Here is an 18,383-nt window from a genome sequence, read left to right as displayed (position 1 = left end):
CAAAAGGCTGTTTTTGTAAAGCCGACAGGACTAAATTCAAATCCCAAGGATTCAGGGGTGTCCTGACTTGAGGATTAATCCCCGATACCCCCTAAATAAAGTTACGAACCAGGGAGTGAGAAGCAAGAGGCCGTTGAAACAATACCGATAAGGCAGAGACCTGGCCCTCGATAGTACTCAACGCCGGCTTCATTTCCAATGCCATCTGTAGGAATTCAAGGATCCTACCTATGACACATTTTGTGGGGTGCCAACCCCTGGATTCACACCAGGAGATATATGCCTTCCAAACTCTATAGTATATGACTCTGGAGGCCGGCTTCCTAGCATTAACCAAAGTAGACACTACTTAAGGTGACAGCCCACGGTCCTTTAGAATGTGGGTTTCAATAGCCAAACCATTAAATTTAGTGTTTGTAAGGTAGGATGGAACGCCGGACCTTGCGCGAGAAGGTCTGGCCACAGTGGCAGGGTCCAAGGGTCCCCTACCGCCATATTTATGATCTTGGCAAACCAAGATCTCCTGGGCCACCAGAATCCCCTACATCCCTGCCTGCTTGATCCTGCAAAGAAGGCGCGGAAGCAGCAGAACCAGAGGAAACACATAGATTAGTGAAAACTGATCCCATGGAAAGACCAAGGCGTCCGTTTTGCATGCCAGCGGATCCCTCGTCCTTGACACAAAGTTGTCGACCTTGTTGTTGAATCTGGACGCGAACAGATCCATGTCCGGAACACCCCATCTTTAACATATCTACAGAAAGATGTTGGGTTGAAGGGACCATTCTCCCAGAAACTATTGGCGACTCAAGTAGTCCGCCTGCCTATTTTCTATCCCTGGAATGAAAATTGCAGATAGGCAAGGAATGTTGCTTTCTGCCCAAAATAGAACATGATTCACCTCTTTTTTTGGGCTGCTCAACGTCTCATGCCCCCTTGGATATTGATGTAGGCCACAGCCGTGGCATTGTTGGATTGAATCCTGACAGGACAATTCCGTAGTCTGAGCATCCAGGCCTCTAGGGCCAGACGTACTGCCCAAATTTATAGAATATTGATGGGCAAGGTCCTTTCTGACTTGGACCACTTCCCCTGGACAGATGCTTCTTCCAGGACTGCTCCCCAGCCCAGAAGGCTGGCATCAGTTGTTACCACTTTCCAGGATACTGGCAGAAAGGATTTCCCCTGTTGAAGGTTGCTGGGTACCACCAATTGAGGCTCTGCCGCACCTCAGGGGATAAGCGTATTGGAAATTCCAAAGCCTGGACCTTCTTGTTCCAAGTCCACAGAATGTTGTTTTGCAGCAATCTTGAATGAAACTGTACATAAGGAACGGCCTTGAAGGAGGCCACCATCTTTCCTAACAGCTTCATGCAAAGCCGAATGGAAGGAGTTTTCTTTGTTTTGATAAGCCGAATCAGTTCCTTTATGGAACTGATCCTTCCCTGGGGTAAGAATACATTCTTTTGAACTGTATCTATGACGAGCCCCAAGTACTGCAATCTCCTTGATGGTTTTAAGGAGGATTTTTCTAGGTTGAGAATCCAGCCTAGGTATTCCAGGTAACTCATGGCTGAAACCAAACTTTGGTTTAGACAGGTAACTGACTGATCTAAGAGCAGATCGTCTAAGTAGGCTAGAATTGTTATACCCTGAGCCCTTAACCTGGCTAAAGGAGGGGCCAGGATCTTTGTGAATACTCAAGGTGCAGTGGCTATACCGAAAGGCAGAGCCACAAACTAAAAATACAGACAATTTTCTACCTCAAAGCGCAGAAATTTCTGATGAGCGGGGAAAATCAGCACATGGAGATAGGCATCCTATATGTCGATCGATGCCAAAAAATCTACTCCTTGTAGAATGGAGACAACTGATTGGATTGACTCCATGCGAAAGGAACGGATATTCAAGTGCCGGTTTAGATCCTTGAGATCTAAAATGGGTCTTACCTCCCCTTTTGGTTTTGGTACCGTGAAGAGGTTTGAATAAAACCTTGATCACTGCTCTTTCATGGGAACCTCTGATATCACTTTCTGAGACAAGAGATGATCCAGAGCCAGAAAGACTTCCTTTTCCCTGGGTCTCTGGGAATGTTTGATTTTAAAAAACGAGGAGACGGGAATTCTTGGAATTCTAGTTTGTAACCTATAGAAATTGAGGAAGCCACCCATCTGTCCTTACAATGTCCCTGCCAGATCTTTGAAAAGTGTAGAAGCCTTCCCCCTACTCGAGCGAGCGGGGACGCCCCTTCATAAAGAGGCTTTAGTATTTTGCTTCGCCAGCTTTCTGCTTCAAGTTCTCTTTTGGCCCTGGAACTGCCCTTGAGGTCTTCCTCTTGAACCCGACGGTGGAGGCCGTCAAGACTGCCTGGAGGCAGATGCCCGTGGCACCGGAGAAGATTCATGTGTAAAGGAAAAACGTTTAAACTTCTTTACTGGTAAAAGAGAACTATTCCCATTAGAAATTCTTTGGAGATACTTATCCAGATCGTCTCCAAACAACCGTTCACCGTGAAATGGGAAACTGGCCAAGAGATTTTTACATGGCGCTTCGGCTGACCAATTTTTCAACCATGACTTTTCAACCATTGTACCAGTCCTAGCATAAGTCATGAGACTTGAATAATATAATCTTTCATAGCATGCACTGTGAAACAAACACAGTGCTTCTGATATGTCAGCCATCTGCTGGGCCTGCTGTTCAGTAATAATTTTGAGTACCTCTACAAACTGGTCCTTTATGGACTGAGATACTCCAATCGCCGCTAGTACTGGCTGAACCTGCAAGAGCAATGCTGTTCTTAAAAATAATTTCCAACTTTTTATCTGTTGGATCCTTCAACATTTGCGCATTGTCTACAGGACAAGTCAGGTTTGTTTACAGAGAATATAGCAGCAGCGATTGCTGGAATGCCCCATTTCTTATAGAATTCCTCCTCCATAGGATAAAGTATAGAAAACTTTTTTGGAGGACAAACTTTATCTGGGTGCTCCCACTCAGAATACACAAGCTTTTTTTTAGCCATGAATGGATAGGAAAGGTATTAACAGATTGGAGAGGCTTTAGTGATCCCAAACCAGAGGTGGGCTCATCGATTGACTGTTACAGGCAGTAAAAAAGTCGAGCGGACCAATTTAGTGACATGTGTACCAACAGTCTCTCTTGTGAGTCCATATTAGGATCTTCAGAAGAGGAGTCATCAGCCTCTTCCTGATCTTTTGAGAAAGCTTCATGATCTCTTGCCCCTTGTTCCTCGGTATGAGGGTCCGTGCGAGCGATGGACTACAGGTCCTCTCAGACCTTCTGGAAGACAAAAGCATGGCGTGGGAGGGCTACAAGATGCCGAGCAGCTCGTTTCTCTGCTTTTTTTTTTTTTAAGCTTTCAAAAAAACCTTGTGAGCACTGCAAAAGGGGAAGACTGTCAACACAGAGGGGTGATCAGTGAGGAGAACCCCCCCCCCCCTCCCCCAGCATACCAGAGGTCCTGCTGTTTGGCTGGAGGAAGAAGCATCACAGCTCTCTGACACAGCATGTTTCTCAGCATGAGGTGGTGAGTGCTCAATACAGCCCCCAGTGGTGACACATAGGCATGACAACATTTAATGATTTTTAAAGGAGACCTTCAAGAAAAAAAATCTCTTAGATAACTCCCCTTACCTTTCCCGCTGCAGGGTTTTCTGTGGTAAACCAACAGACCCAATCTTCACCCTTCACGGTGGGTTACGTTAAACCTTCAGGAGCTGGGGATCCTCAGGAAAGCCACAATCCTGGACCTGCAACAGCACCCCACCAGTAAAACTTTATGGCCTTACTACCAAAAAGTACTGGATCCCAGGGTCCAGCTCTCTTTTTTTTTTTTTAAAAGAGAGAGAAGCATTCACAGGCAAAACCTTGTTTCTTCGGATATGAGGCCCGGGTACCATTCAATTTGTCCCGAAAAGACACTTTGAATGGATCCAGTGAGCATGGCTAACCCCAGCAAGGATTGCTCCAGTGGAGCTGAGCACAGCACATCTTTACTCGTGACCAACACCGTAGACACTGCCGAAAAAACTGAGGTACTCCCAATAGTGGGAGGGGTTATATAGGGAGGGCACTTTTGATCTTCGGCTGGATTCACACCTATACATTTTTTGTGCTTTTTGCACTACAGAACGTGTTCCATAGAAAACCATGTTACATGGACTGTAGTGCAAATATGAAAAAAGCACTAAAACTGTGAATCAAGCCTTAGGGCGTGCCAGTGTCCATCACCTGAAAGTGGCCTATAACCCACATAGTAATTACTATGGCTCTGTGTCCCGTGATGTAGGATAAAAATAATATATTTCTCATCTCCTAGAGTGTGCAGAATTCAGCAGTTTTTTTATACATGCAAATTGTAGGAGGGTGTACAGGCTAATGATTAGACTCACCTCTGCCTTTGGGAGTAATCTCTGCGACCAGATCATCAACTGTGACATGTTCTAGTCCTTTCTCATTAATTACATCTAAAAGATAGGGTAAAAATGTTGTTATTAAAGAAGTCATCAATTTGATTTCCGGGAAACAGCAAGTACAGCAGGGGGAAGAGCGTACATCAGGACTTTTAACCAGATAATCACAACTAGATTGGATAGAACTCTCTTTTACAGCACCTGCCAAGGGGTGTGAAGACATCTATAAACTTCTTGCAAGTGCTACCAGAAGAGAAGGTAGAAAAAAAAAAAAAAAATACAAAAACATCCATCCAACCTACTTCCTAAATGTAAATAACTGAAGGGTATCGTCCCAATGAAGCCATAAGCTTGTTATAACCACATGAGCCAAGAATGTTTTTGTACATTTGGCAGCCAGCAAGTTGTTAAACAGGCAATAAAGATCAACTACTTATACCGGCCTTTCTCAACCTTTTCAACACCCTTGAAATAAAGTTTTAGCTCTCAGGGAACCCCTGCTAAAAACATATTTTAGTATGATGGTCAGTGGGAAGAATGCCATTTATACTTGTGACCATTGGGAAGAAATACCCCCTTACAGATAGGTAAAAAGATCATTGGTATCAGTGAAAACTTATGAGAGGCAGAAATTGCTCAATGGAACCCCTAGCAACATCTGGAGGAACTCTGACATTCCATTTAACTCTGGTTCGGAAAACCCCAAATTAGTGCAATGGAGAGATTTTTCCTTTAGAATTCTGGGACTCCGCCATCTGCAACAAGCGCCATTAAATAAGGTTTTATTATCCCATAGCTATATTCCACAATGACTTACTAGGGCATTATATCTGATCCCCCGCATACCTGCAGGGACAGATCTTCTGAAGTAATATGGCCTCTGTTGCACTGAAATCCCAAGCCATCTAATCATCCCTGACTGATTTCTTCCCTGCTATACTACAGAATACTTCCTTGATATGTTATGTTGATATAGAGAGGTGGGGGTGTTCCAGTCCAGCAGGGATGAATTTAAGCAGAGGAGTTGACAACACTGCTTGGGATTTCTGTGTAGAAATTTGTAGCTCCCTACAGAGAGTGCTATCAGCTCTGCTTAAATTCTCCCCAGCTGGACTTCTCTTCTACTGAACTACAGATCATCTCCTTGATATGTTATGGTCATAAAGGGAGGTGATCTCAGGCAGGGCGGATAACTCTGCTAGGAATTTTAGTGCAGAAGAGGCAGCATTATCAGTTTACTAAAGGAAGTTAGGAGCTCACTGAATTCGGGCAGTATCAACAGGCAGATTTCTGTTTTTGCAGCCTCTTTAGAGTAGATCTCCAGCTTTTAGTGAAGTTTAAAAGTTTGTTATGACCAAATGAACTGTTACCTTAACTAACAGAAGCAGCTGCTATGTGTACTGCATATACTGTACAAAACAGGGATATGCAATTAGCGGACCTCCAGCTTTTGCAGAACTACAAGACCCATGAGGCATAGCAAGACTGATGGCCACAAGCATGACACCCAAAGGCATGATGGGACTTGCAGTTTTGCAACAGCTGGAGGTCCACTAATTGCAAAACCCCGGTATAAAGCCTCAGCTAAATACATAATACAGCACTGTCTTCGGCACTGGGACAGGAACTTCCACAACAAAATTGAGTCCGACTGAGCACTGCTCTGCCATTCATAGGGAACTTTTGATTCTATAAATTAATATAAAGCTTTCTCTGATTGACTGAGGCGGCTGGACAATTTCTTGATATTTGTCTCAGAGGGAGCTTTGTATTCATTTATGAAATGCAAAGCTTCCTGTGAAAGGTTGTGCTGTACTCATCTTGACTCGATTTTGTTCTGCATTTTTTTTTGTTTGCATTTGTTTTATAGAAAATCACTTAAAACCATCAAACAATTAGAGAATTTCTGAAAGCCAAGGACCTGTAGGAAAAAATGGTTACAGTTACAATTTATTATGTCATGATAATTGGACAACTGTTTATCAAATGTGCAGAAACACAATGTACTACCCATTTAATAAATAATATACCAAACATATTAAGCCTAGTCTTTTGTCGTGAAATGGCAAAAGACTACGGTACCCAAAACTGTCCACAAGTGACACTTCAAAAGCCTTTACAGGTTATCAGTTTAGAGCTAACTGTAAATGATGGCCCTAGAACTACTGCTCTCACTTTGATGTTTGCAGTGGCTAAATTCACCTTTTGTAAAAAATCATAAATGATCATCTTTCTGAGGTAAAAAAAATAAATATAAATAAATGGGCATTTTTTTTTTTTTTTTTTTTTTTTTTACATTGCAGCCTTTAAAAGCCCATGATCAGGGTGAATGAAAGACCCAGCTGTGTGAGGATCTCCACATGACGGCACCGCTTTAAAATTATGACAGTGGGTATGGGGAGAAGATCCCCCGTCTGCTGTCAAAGCGCTGGCGGCAGGTCACTAGGAGCATGTTACACCCTTAATATGGGCATAACATGCTTCTAAAAGGTGAACTTATCCTTTAATATATGTGGTGCAGTCATCACTTACATATACATGTGTGCACCAGAGCACACATTTGCATATGGGTATGTGCATGTGGGTTAATTTTTTTTTTCAATCTTTTAAGGCTTCATGCACACTGGTGCTTTGTAGAGTTTTTCTAGCAGGAGGAAAAAAAAAACGCTTCAAAACTACGCTTAAGCTGCGTTTTTGAAAATGCATTTTGGCACATGAATTGCTTGGGTATTTCATTGGCCAAAATATTAATTTATACTTGTCACTGAAATGAAAAATGCTCAACTGTTAAATGCACTCAGCACTTAGGCAAGGTTAGATGCATTTAAACGCGTCAGTCATCTATTCTGCTTCAAAGCTCCTCTCCTTAACAAGATTTTGATGTGTTCAGAAATCTGCCCCTGCCTCTAAAAGCCTATACATGCATGGACTCATTGGCTAAAGCCAGGTACACACTATTTTTTTTTCTTTTTTTTTTTTCAACCTCACAAGTTGAACAAAAGAAAAGCTGTCAGCTCCGGTCAGAGCTGCTGTACTAACCATGCAAGGCTAGTTCAGCAATCTCCACCGCTGAGCTGTTTTTTTTGAACGGCCTGTTGTCTCTCAACATTTGCCCTGTGTGTACCTGGTTTAAACAGAGGGGCGTATATGTATATGTATAATATATATATATATATATATATATATATATATATATATATATATATATATATATATATATATATATATATATATATATATACATACATACATACATACATACATACACACACACACACACACACACACACACACACACACACACACACACACACACACACACACACACACACACAGCTGCCACCCCCTGCTATCAGCAAGTGGCTAAGGCCAGACACAGATGATGTGATTCTCTTTCCTGCAACCATGTGTTCCAGGAAAGAAAATCACTTGACAACATCTAGGAATCTTCCTGCTTGGCTAGTTACAGTATATTAAGATCAGTACTTGGAAAAACACACCGCAGAAGCACGCACAAAAGGTTACAGACAACGCAGGTAATTAGTTAATCAGACAAATTTCATTCTTAGTCCAAATATCAATGCAATCTTTAAACAAAAAAGAAACCTTGTTCTTTGACTGCAACCAAAAATAGTGTGCTTATTTTAGCCCCTGGATTACCGGTTTCCTTATCCGAACCAAGCATCAGCAGGTTTATTATTATACAGGATTTATAATGTGCCAACAGTTTGCACAGTACTTTACAACACGTAGGCAGATAGTACAGTTACAATATAATTCAATACATAAGGAAACAGAGGGCACTACAAATTAATTAGAGCTTACAAATCTAAAAGGGGGGGGGGGGGTCAAGTGATACAAAAGGGGCCATTATATTCAGACAGGTAAACTATCCAGTACAGGACAATGTCAGAAAACACGTGTTTTGCAGCATTCTGGTAGCACAGTTTTTGCTATGGCACAGTTTCTTGAAACATATTTTTATTAACATGCATCATAACAGTTACACAGCGTGGATCAATAGTTGGTGTGCAGGATTACATAACTTTTTGTGACAATGTATCAAGTACTTTGTATATACAACGGGTGTCAAGACCCAAACAGTAAAGCAGAGTGGGCATGAAATGATGCATTCAAAAATGCACAACAGATGTGAGAACTGGAAGAATATAAGGTAATAGACACTCAAGGACGAGGTAATGAACCTTCCTAAGTTTGTGGGTCAATCCCGGATAGGGATCGTCAGCTTGCATGATAGACAATTTTCAGTGAGGGGGACATAACAGAGGTCGGGGAAGGAAGGAAAGAGGTGTGAAAAAGAGACAAGGAGGAACAGGGATGGGGAAGTGGAGAGAGGCAGGAGGAGTAGGGCCGGCCGGCGCGCCCGGGCACAGGGGCTCATAAAGAAAAAAAGTTTCGAGTAGTATTGAACATGCTATATCAGTAGTCTGATGTATCCAAATGGACATCCACGGGCAAAAAGTGATCGGCCCATGGTTGCCAGATTTTATTGTGTTTGGGGAGACGGTCTAAGAGTTTGGCTTCAGTCCTACTGTGAATCATGGCCTGTGTTACCCTATTTTTAACGGCAGCCAGGGGTAAAGTTGGGGATTTCCAGACGTGCGCTATGGTTTGTTTCGCTGCAGTGGTAAGCTGGAGAAAAAGTTTCAGTTGATTGCGAGTGCAACATTCGAGTGATTTATTAAGTAAAGCGAAGACAGGGTCTGGCTGTAAAGTGAGTTTAAATAAAGTGGATGCCATGTGGAACACCGCTACCCAGAGTTGCTGGGCTACCAGGCACGTCCACCAAATGTGCAGGTGGGTGCCAACAGAGTTACAGCCCCTAAAGCATAATGCTGAGTATCCTGAAACGTATTTGGCGATTCTAGCTGGAACTAGGTACCAACGCACCAATACTTTAAAATTGGCCTCAGAGGCGACAACATTTTGAGATGCGTTCTTGGTATTAGTCCAAATCTCGCTCCAGGTGTCAATGTCTAGGTCTTTAGACAGATCAGTCGACCATCTTGTTGCGTATGGTGGGAGGGACGGGGGGGGGGAGATTAAGGTAGGAGTATAGTTGCGAAATGATACCTGGGGCATGTGGGTCTGAGTCGCATATTTTTTCAAAGAGTGATATGTGGTGTTGGGTCGGACTGGGCTTAGGAAGGGATTGTAAGAAATGTAATACCTGAAGGTAACGGAAGTATTCCGCACGGGGGAGGTGATACTGTTCTTGGAGTTCGTGGAAAGTTTTTGGCACTCCGCCCCTCAAGAGGTCTAGGACTCTGGTCATGCCTGCTCCGAACCAGGTTGTAAAAAGGCCTGGTTCAGTGAGAGCCGGGGGGAAGAGCGGGTTGCCAAAAATAGATAATAGTGGGGTGTGCGAAGAAATGAGTGCGGAGGATTTGCGAGTGGCGTCCCAAATTTTCAGGGAGTGCGTAGTAACTGGGTTTGTAAGGGAGCCCCTCTTGGAATGGGGCAACCAGAGTAGGTTAGAAATGGCAATGGGGTGGACATCTACAGCTTCAAGGCTAACCCACAGGGGGATTTCCGACTTAGCATGGTAAAGAGCTAGTTGAGCCACCTGAGCAACTCTATAATACAGTAAAAAATTGGGCACCCCTAGGCCGCCCTGTGTCTTGTGGCGGAAGAGAACCGATCTAGCAATTCTCGGTCTGGTCGGTTCCCAAATATATTTAAGTGTTTTATTTTGCATGATACGATGAAAGTATGGGGGAACCGTGATAGGGAGAACTCTATACAGATAGAGTAATTTAGGTAGAAGAGACATCTTGACCGCTGTAATTCTACCCAGCCACGAGACACAAAGCGGCTGCCACGAAGCCATGATGTTCGTAAATCTCTTGAGTAAGGGAAGGTAATTTGTACGGTAGAGGGAGGACGGGTCGTTCGTCAATTGGATGCCTAGGTAAGGGATGGATGATGTGGACCATAAGAAAGGGAAATTACTTTGTAGCTGTTTAAGGTCAGCTGTTGGCAGGGACACATTGAGGGCCTTGGACTTAGTTTGATTGACTTCTAGGCCTGATATAGCAGCAAAGCTATCTAAAAGTTTACAGAGGTTTGGTAAAGTAATGTGAGGGGTCGTGACGAAAAGTAGAGCGTCGTCGGCAAACAAGCATAACTTATGTGATGTTGAGGCTAGCTCGAGACCACGTATGTCGGGATGTGCTCTAATAAGAGCCGCCAGAGGTTCTATTGCTAACGCGAATAGGATGGGGGAGAGGGGGCATCCCTGTCTCGTCCCCCTTTGAATGGGAAAGGGCGATGAGCGTGAGCCGGCATATCTAACGTAGGCTTGGGGATAGGCATACAAAGCATTTATCCAACTTAGAAAATGAGGGCCGAAACCCCAACGTTGTAAAATATAGTGAAGGTATTGCCAGGATACTGTGTCGAATGCTTTGCGTATGTCAAGCGAAAGCAAATGCATTGGGATATTTCTTGATTTTGCTATATGCTGGATGAGAATCACACGACGGATATTGTCACTAGCTTGCCTCTGGGGGATGAATCCCACTTGGTCTTTATGTATCAATCTACCTATAAGCGGGTTCAGGCGTAGAGCCAAGACCTTGGCGAGGATCTTGACGTCCACATTGAGCAAAGAGATGGGCCTAAAGTTGGACCAAATTGAGTGGTCGGAATTGGGTTTGGGGATCATGGTAATGATAGCTGTCAATGAGTCCCTGCCCAGAGACTGACCCTGAAGGATAGAATTAAAGGATTTTGTAAGAATTGGGGCCAATGTGTCGGAGAATTTTTTGTAGTAGGCTGCAGGAAGGCCGTCGGGTCCAGGGCGCTTATGGGGTTTGAGAGACTTGATGGCCGCCAGTACCTCAGTCAAAGTGATGGGGGCTTCCATTATGTCGAGATTTGTAGGGGATAGCTGGGGTAGTTGTAGGGGATGAAACAGGGCATCAGCTTGAGAGGTAGAGAAAGATGTTTTGGCTGTGTATAGCTTCGACAATTGAGTGCTAAACACAGTAAGAATTTTAGCAGGGTTACTAGTGGGACCTCTCTGTGGTAATCGAAGTCTGATGGGCTTATATGATTTCTCGGGGTTCCTCAAACGCATCGCTAAAAAGGTATCAGGTTTGTTAGCTTTGATGTAGGCAGTATGAAAGGATCTACGGATCTGTTTGTCGGCCTCTTCAGTTAAAAGTAGGTCCAGCTCTAGTTTTGATTTCTCAAACGGCAACCTATTAGAAATGGTAGGGTCAGATTGGAAAGAGAGATAGTGTCGGTGGAGAGTGGCCTCTAATTGGCAGGATCGCTCTTGCCTGATCTTCTGGAGATGTGAGGCGACAGAGATACACGTGCCCCTAATAACCGGTTTGTGAGCTTCCCAGAGGAGAGTGGGGGAGATACCTGGGGTGGTGTTATGGGTGAGGTATTCCGTGAGGGCAACTTGGATATCTAAACAATATGATGGATTGGAAAGGAGAGTTTCGTTCATGCTCCATTCTCTGCTAACGGGAGGAGGGATAATGGAGGAAACAGCCGTGATTGTAGCGCAGTGGTCTGACCAAGTGATGGGGTAAATGCGTGAGTGGAGGAGAGTGGGAGCAGAAGTTACGGGTATAAAGATATGGTCTATTCTAGAGAAAGACTTATGGGGATTAGAATAGAAGGTATAGTTTTTCTTAAGGGGGTTACATTCTCTCCAGGTGTCTACCAGTGCTGCTTTTTGGAATTGTTTACGAAGTTTCATAGAAGGAGCAAGTTGCTCTGGGGAGTAAGGTGACCTATCCAGGTGAGGGTAAAGTACTTGGTTGGAGTCACCGCACATGAATAGGGCTCCTACTTGGTGAGTTCGGATGACCTGGAGAAGGTGGGAGAAAAAAGGGTTGGGATTCGTGTTAGGAGCGTAATAAGAAACTATTGTAACAGCCGTGTCCTGAAGTAGATCTGTGAGTATAAGGTATCGACCCTCAGGGTCTTTAATTTCGGTTCTTGGGGTGAATAGGAGGGTGTGATGAAAGGCAAGAAGGACCCCTCTGTGTTTTGTGTCTGCAGAGGCTGTAAAGACTTGGGGGTATTTAGAGTGAAAGAATTTGGGAGTAGCGTGTGTAGAGAAATGGGTTTCCTGAAGGGCCACTACGCCTGCCTTCAAGGTAAGAAAAGTGCGAAATGCCTTGACCCGTTTTTGTGGTGAGTTGAGTCCTTTAACATTTAAGGACAAGATGTTTAGGGGGGCCATCGCGTGAGGCTATGGCACAGTTTATATGTAAACAAAAGACATTTCTCCTTTGTGGAAGTAAATCTGAGATAAAGAATGGTATGGAATGAACTATTTGTGGTCATTTGCTGCTGCCTCCTGTAGTCAATGAACCACTCAGATTTTAAGATTAAAATAAAGAGAAACTGATATACAGCTTGAGAAAAAAAAAAAGTATCTGATAAAATCCAGACAATGTGTTTTGAGGGGATGAGCCGCCCCCTTTTTCAGGAATAACAATTGGGAGTGAAACATACAAGCATACATTGAGATTAAGCCTCAGAAAAACACTCCATACCTTTGCAGTGCGCCTTCAGCTGGTCTCTCCATCCACATTCAATTAGTTTTGCTCTCAACAGGTCTTTAAGGCTGAAAGAAAAGCAGAGAAAATCCTAAATGTCCTATAAAAATGTGCGTTAAACATACAGACATCACCAACAGTCTGTCAACTTATTTTAACCTCATACAATGACCACCAGCAAGTACACGTATAAATGTGGATGACGGCTAAGTCTTGTCACCTGTAACCCGTGCACTATTGTTGTGACAATCCAACTCTACCTTTGCTCTCCTCGGTTTTCTTGTCTGTGTAAACTGGACCCACTGACACCAATGGTGGATAATCCCACACTGAGTGGAAAGATAATGCCAATGGAAACATTGTTGCCAAACTGCAATTCCCCGGCTTGTGTGTAAACCTTCCATTTAGCAAAACAGAGGGGACCCTTCCTCGCACAGCTCTTGGTTTTTATACCCATATAATGGTTCATCTGCAACGTAGTTTGTAAAATGTGGTACAATGGCATGATAACAACATATGGTCTTTTAGCCACTTCTTTTATGGTCATAGCTCAACAACCTTGTGTTCACACAAAAAAAATAAAAAAAAAAAAAAAAAAGGCATAAAAGTGCAGCCACGGGGGAGAATTTACTGAAACTGTGCAAAATCTGTAACAGCTGTTCATGGGAGCCAATTAGCATGTTTGATTAAACGTCGACAAAAAAACACCCCAAAAAACTGGAATCCGATTGGTTTCTATACAGAGCTGCACCAGATTTTGCACTCTCCAGTTTCAGTAAACTCAACCCTTGTGGCTGCACTTTTATGCATTTGTTGTTTGTATGAATCAGTCATCCCCGGGCTTGTACATTTCTTGGAGGGGGAATCTGCTGTGGATAAGTGATCAGCAGGGTCACATCGGTCAATTCTCCCCCCCTGATCTACATCTCCAAGAGTTCTTTCCCTACACATGGTTTTCAGGCTGGCTCTTAGGACTCAAGGCAGCAGCAATATTTGCTAGGGAATATATTGGCGTATATACTGTATGCAAAAAGGGACACAGAGAGGTAGATATAGGCAAAACTCTGCAGTCCAGGAGAAGAGAAATCAGCCCAGGCTGACAATACTGCTTGGGATTTCTGTACAGCAGAGGCAGCATTGCCAGTAAGCAAAAAGATAGGAGCTCATTGGATGCCTACAAAGATTACAAGGTATTTTTGCACTTGAAGCATTATACATGGGGGACTGTACATGTACATCAGAGGTGCACAGCATCATTTCTCCTTTTGTTTTGCTCAGACATATTACTTTATTTTAAAGCGGAGCTCTAGTCTCTCCCCCCCAAACATTAAAAAAAAGTCAACAGCTACAAATACTGTAGCTGCTAACTTTTTAAACTTTTTATATAAAGGACACTTACCTGTCCAGGAATCTAGTTGGCTTTGGATGCCTGCATCTTCACTAAGGGAAACCTTGCAGCTTCACAGCTGGCTTACAACTCCCCTGCCTAACTGAAGTGATTGGACGGGGACCTGTCAAAATCAGGTGCCTGCTCCCGTCCCTCCCCCAAAAAAGTGACAAATGTAAAGGAGGAGGAGGAAGAAGAGCAGAACTTCCCATTTTGGGCGAGTCCTAAACTGACATTTTGGGGCTTATGCAATTGTTTTGTCTAGCCCCTGAATGCACCTCAATAAAAGCCTATATGTCCATGCACACAAAGGCTTTTAGAGGAGTTTAGAGCCAGTCAAATTAAAGGATAAGTTCACCCGATTTTAGGGTGTAACATGTTTCCAGTGCTGCAGTCGTCACTTAATGCTGCCCCCCGTGACAGCAGTACAGGTAAAAGTTCCCTGTACTGGCTGTCACTGTTTGAAAACAGCAGGTCCCTGCCCACATAGGCACGTCATTCAGACACAGCTCTGTGTGCATGAATGGACTACAAGCTCCGACATCCTTAGCGGCTGTCGGCTTGTACTTCTCAATAAAATACCACGGAACTGTGGAGCGCTGTAGTAGTTTTATTGAGACTTCCTGTCAAATTATGTAACCCAAACCTCTTCCCCCAAAAGCAAGGAGAGCTTCTCTCTGTTATTATATGTAACCATTTTGGCTCCCCTCTTGTTTTGGCTGTGCGAAGCTTGCATGGAACGTCCCGGTTTATTAATAAAGGTTTGGCAGCACATGTAGCTGTATGGTATGCTGCACATTGTAATCATTTTCAAGCCAAAAGTTTACAAAGAATAAACAAAACCACATACCTGAACACAAAAAAACGAAGGTGTCACACTACTCACAGCACTTGTACAGAGTCACACACACACACCCTTTTGTGAACCTGCATAACCTTTCCACTAATACCAGGGTCTTACCAGAAGAATAACTTTATTTTAGGTTTCAGATTCAGGCTGTGGGAATTATTACAAATTGTTGTTATAATGTCTCAGAATTTGTTATTATTCGGGCTGATGCACATTAAGATAAAACAGAGCACATATTTCACATAACTAAAAAAATACCAATTAGAAATCCAGAATAAGGAGAGTCGCTATGACGCTTTTCCATTTAGCGTTAAGTTTTCCAGACACCTATAAGATGGTATGTTATGTATGTACAGTAAACAAGGAGCACCACATCTTCCCCTGTGATTGACACTGAACTTCTATGCTTAGTACAGACCTTATTTTATGATCAATAAAAATAAAATAAAAATCAGGGCAAAAATATGTCCAACACAGATAAAAACAAAATATACACAAACAAAAAATTTCAGATATTTACAGGGTGACCATTCTTTACATTAAGACCCCTTTCACACTGGGTCGTTTTGCAGTCACTATTGCGCTAAAAATAGCGCCTGCAAACCGACCGAAATAGCCGCTGCTGTGTCCCCAGTGTGAAAGCCCTCGAGGGCGCAGTACACTAGCAGGACGGTAAAAAAAAAAAGTCCGGCTAGCAGCATCCTTGGAACAGTGAAGGACCGGTGTATACACTCAATTGAAATCCATGGGGCAGCATGGCTATACTGCCAGCAAAGCGCTGCTGCAGCAGCGTTTTGTGGTGGTTTTAACCCTTTCTCAGTCGCTGGGGGGGGGGGGGGTTTAAAACCACCCCGCTAGCGGCCGAATACCACCGTTTTACCGTCGACACAGTGTGAAAGGGGCTTTAGAGAAACAAACTTTGTTTTATGTCTGACTACTCGGGTACACAGCACAGTCACACAGGGTAGGGAGAGGTATATTAAAAGGTCTTTTTTTTTTTAAATAAAATAATAAACAGGGCATACTTATGAATTGTTTTGCACAGAGCAGCCACGATCCTCCCCTTCTTGGGTCCCCCACCAGCGTTCCTAGCTCTTTTCCCCCTCTCGAATGCCCCCAGAGCAAGCCACTGGGGGCACTTGTGCATGCTCGCTCCCAAGCCCCCTCCCCTCCTTACTGCCAATGATTGACAGCAGCAGGAGCCAATGCAGGGTTTATGCTTGCCATACACAGTTATAAAACTGTCCGGAAATTTAAAAAAAAACTGTCGGATTTCCAAAGATCTGTTGAACATGCATGCGATAGCGCCATCACATCATTCATTTTGCCAGATTATAATTTTATGGATTGAGAATAAACCGTATATATTTTTCATCAATTACTCGATTTGGTGGTACATTTTGACACTCCCATGTGCGGTCGATTTTTTAAAACTGTTTTCGATTTAGAAAATCAATCATTTATGCTCAAAAAAATCTAATATGATGCTTCGTCTTTTGCCACAAACCTTTGCATTTCCATAATCACATTTTTTTTTATCAGGACAAGTGGATTGTCATGAGGGACAAGTAAATCGGGACCCCAATTTCGTTTTTTTTTTACTTTTCCACACCTCTGGACCTGTTACAAGTGAGACTATTATTATATTATATTTAAAACGAAACCTCAGACATGAAATATGAACAAAGCACATTCCTCTATAGCAGTATTTCTCAACTCCAGTCCTCAAGGTGCCCCAACAGGTCACGTTTTCAGGCTTGCTATTATTTTGCACAGGTGATTTGGTCAGTTTCACTGCCTTAGTAGTTACCACAACCATTTCATCTGAGGGAAATCCTGAAAACATGACCTGTTGGAGAACCTTGAGGACTGGAGTTGAGAAACACTGCTCTATAGTGTGTAATTGTCTCAAGAGCACCAAGTATAATTTCGGCCTGTTGCTTTATTCCTCTACTATCTGCATGAGTCACTTCTGACAAGTTTTCCTGACGCCAAGAGAAAAATGGTGACAGGGTGTGTCCCTTCCCTCCAATGAGTTCTGCAGAGTGTAACTTCAGCTTTCCAATTACTTTTTTTCTGACAGCTCAGACAAGCGTTATAAATTCTGAACATTGAACAGCTGTAGAGGAGAGAATAGTGCAGATAAATGGGTATAACTAATGTAGGAGGATTTGTTGCATCTCGGTATGACCTGAGGCTAATCACTTATACGTAAGTTTACAACCACTTTAAGTATGATTGAAGACGCTCAAAGGGAAACATCTCAAGATTTTTTGTTATTGCAATAAATGTTTCATGCACACTGGAAAAATCTGAATCAGAGGGCGACTATATTTTATGTTGTACACATAGAAACAATTGTGGTAATGCTGCAATCCTACAGTGCAAATGTACCGCCACTGCTGATATCAACATTGTGTGAGTTCATGATTGCCAATGTTATTCTGCCCATTTGCCACCAAGCACGTGGCTGACTCCTTCATGTCCGACGTGCACATTAGTAGTCTAATCGGCAATGCAGCTTCTGCAATCTGCGATATCGTACATAAAATATGCTCACCCTCAGATTTTTCCATTTGTGCACAGTGTGCACAGGCTCACAGAACACAATACTGCTGCATTCAGACCCTAATAAATGACGGATGTTAAAGCAGAACTTCACTCAAAAGGTGAAGTTCTGCTTGCATCCCCCCTCCATCGCCAAATTTGGGTACCATCACAAGTCCCAGAAGACAGAAGGATCATTCAAAAAGCGCAGCTCGGCTCGCGGATGCGCAGTAGGAGACTAAACTGACGGTTTCCATCACCTAAGTTGCCAGCGCCTGAAGCTGACTAAAGAATCAGCTCGTGTGAGGACATCAATGGATCCCTGGACAGGTAAGTACCCTTACTTGTACAGGTTAATTGATTACTTAATTTTTATGGGGGGACTGGAGCTCCTCTTTAAAATGCTGAGTATTGTTCGTCCATGTGCATGAGCCCAAAAACATACCTGGATACTTATTTCACAAAACAGAGTATAAAACAAGTGCAAACCACCCATCTTGTACTGGTCTGACATTGGTAAGGTGCGATCAATCAGCTGTGATTGATTACTGCACTTAATTCTTAGATTTGTCTTTCTTTCTGCTTTAGGACCCTACTGGAGTGCTATTTTTATTGAC

At 43.2% G+C, this 18,383-nt stretch overlaps 1 protein-coding gene across 1 annotated transcript in view; it reads right to left on the bottom strand.

Moving 5' to 3' along the window:
• Nucleotides 1-18,383, bottom strand: part of ENY2 (ENY2 transcription and export complex 2 subunit) — a 32,481-nt gene that overhangs the window by 6,483 nt on the left and 7,615 nt on the right. Inside the window, exons 3-4 of the mRNA XM_077493223.1 lie at nt 12,980-13,050; nt 4,416-4,490 (exon numbers count right to left, since the gene is read on the bottom strand). Of these exons, the coding sequence (XP_077349349.1) occupies nt 4,416-4,490; nt 12,980-13,050 (146 nt within the window). The remainder of the gene's footprint in view (nt 1-4,415; nt 4,491-12,979; nt 13,051-18,383) is intronic.

This window comes from Lithobates pipiens, unplaced genomic scaffold (genome assembly GCF_037356315.1).
Source record: "Lithobates pipiens isolate NorthernLeopardFrog02 unplaced genomic scaffold, aLitPip1_a1.2 Scaffold_19, whole genome shotgun sequence".
Classification (NCBI taxonomy): domain Eukaryota; kingdom Metazoa; phylum Chordata; class Amphibia; order Anura; family Ranidae; genus Lithobates; species Lithobates pipiens.
Note: the sequence above shows the minus strand (reverse complement) of the source record. Positions and strands in the feature narration are given on the sequence as shown.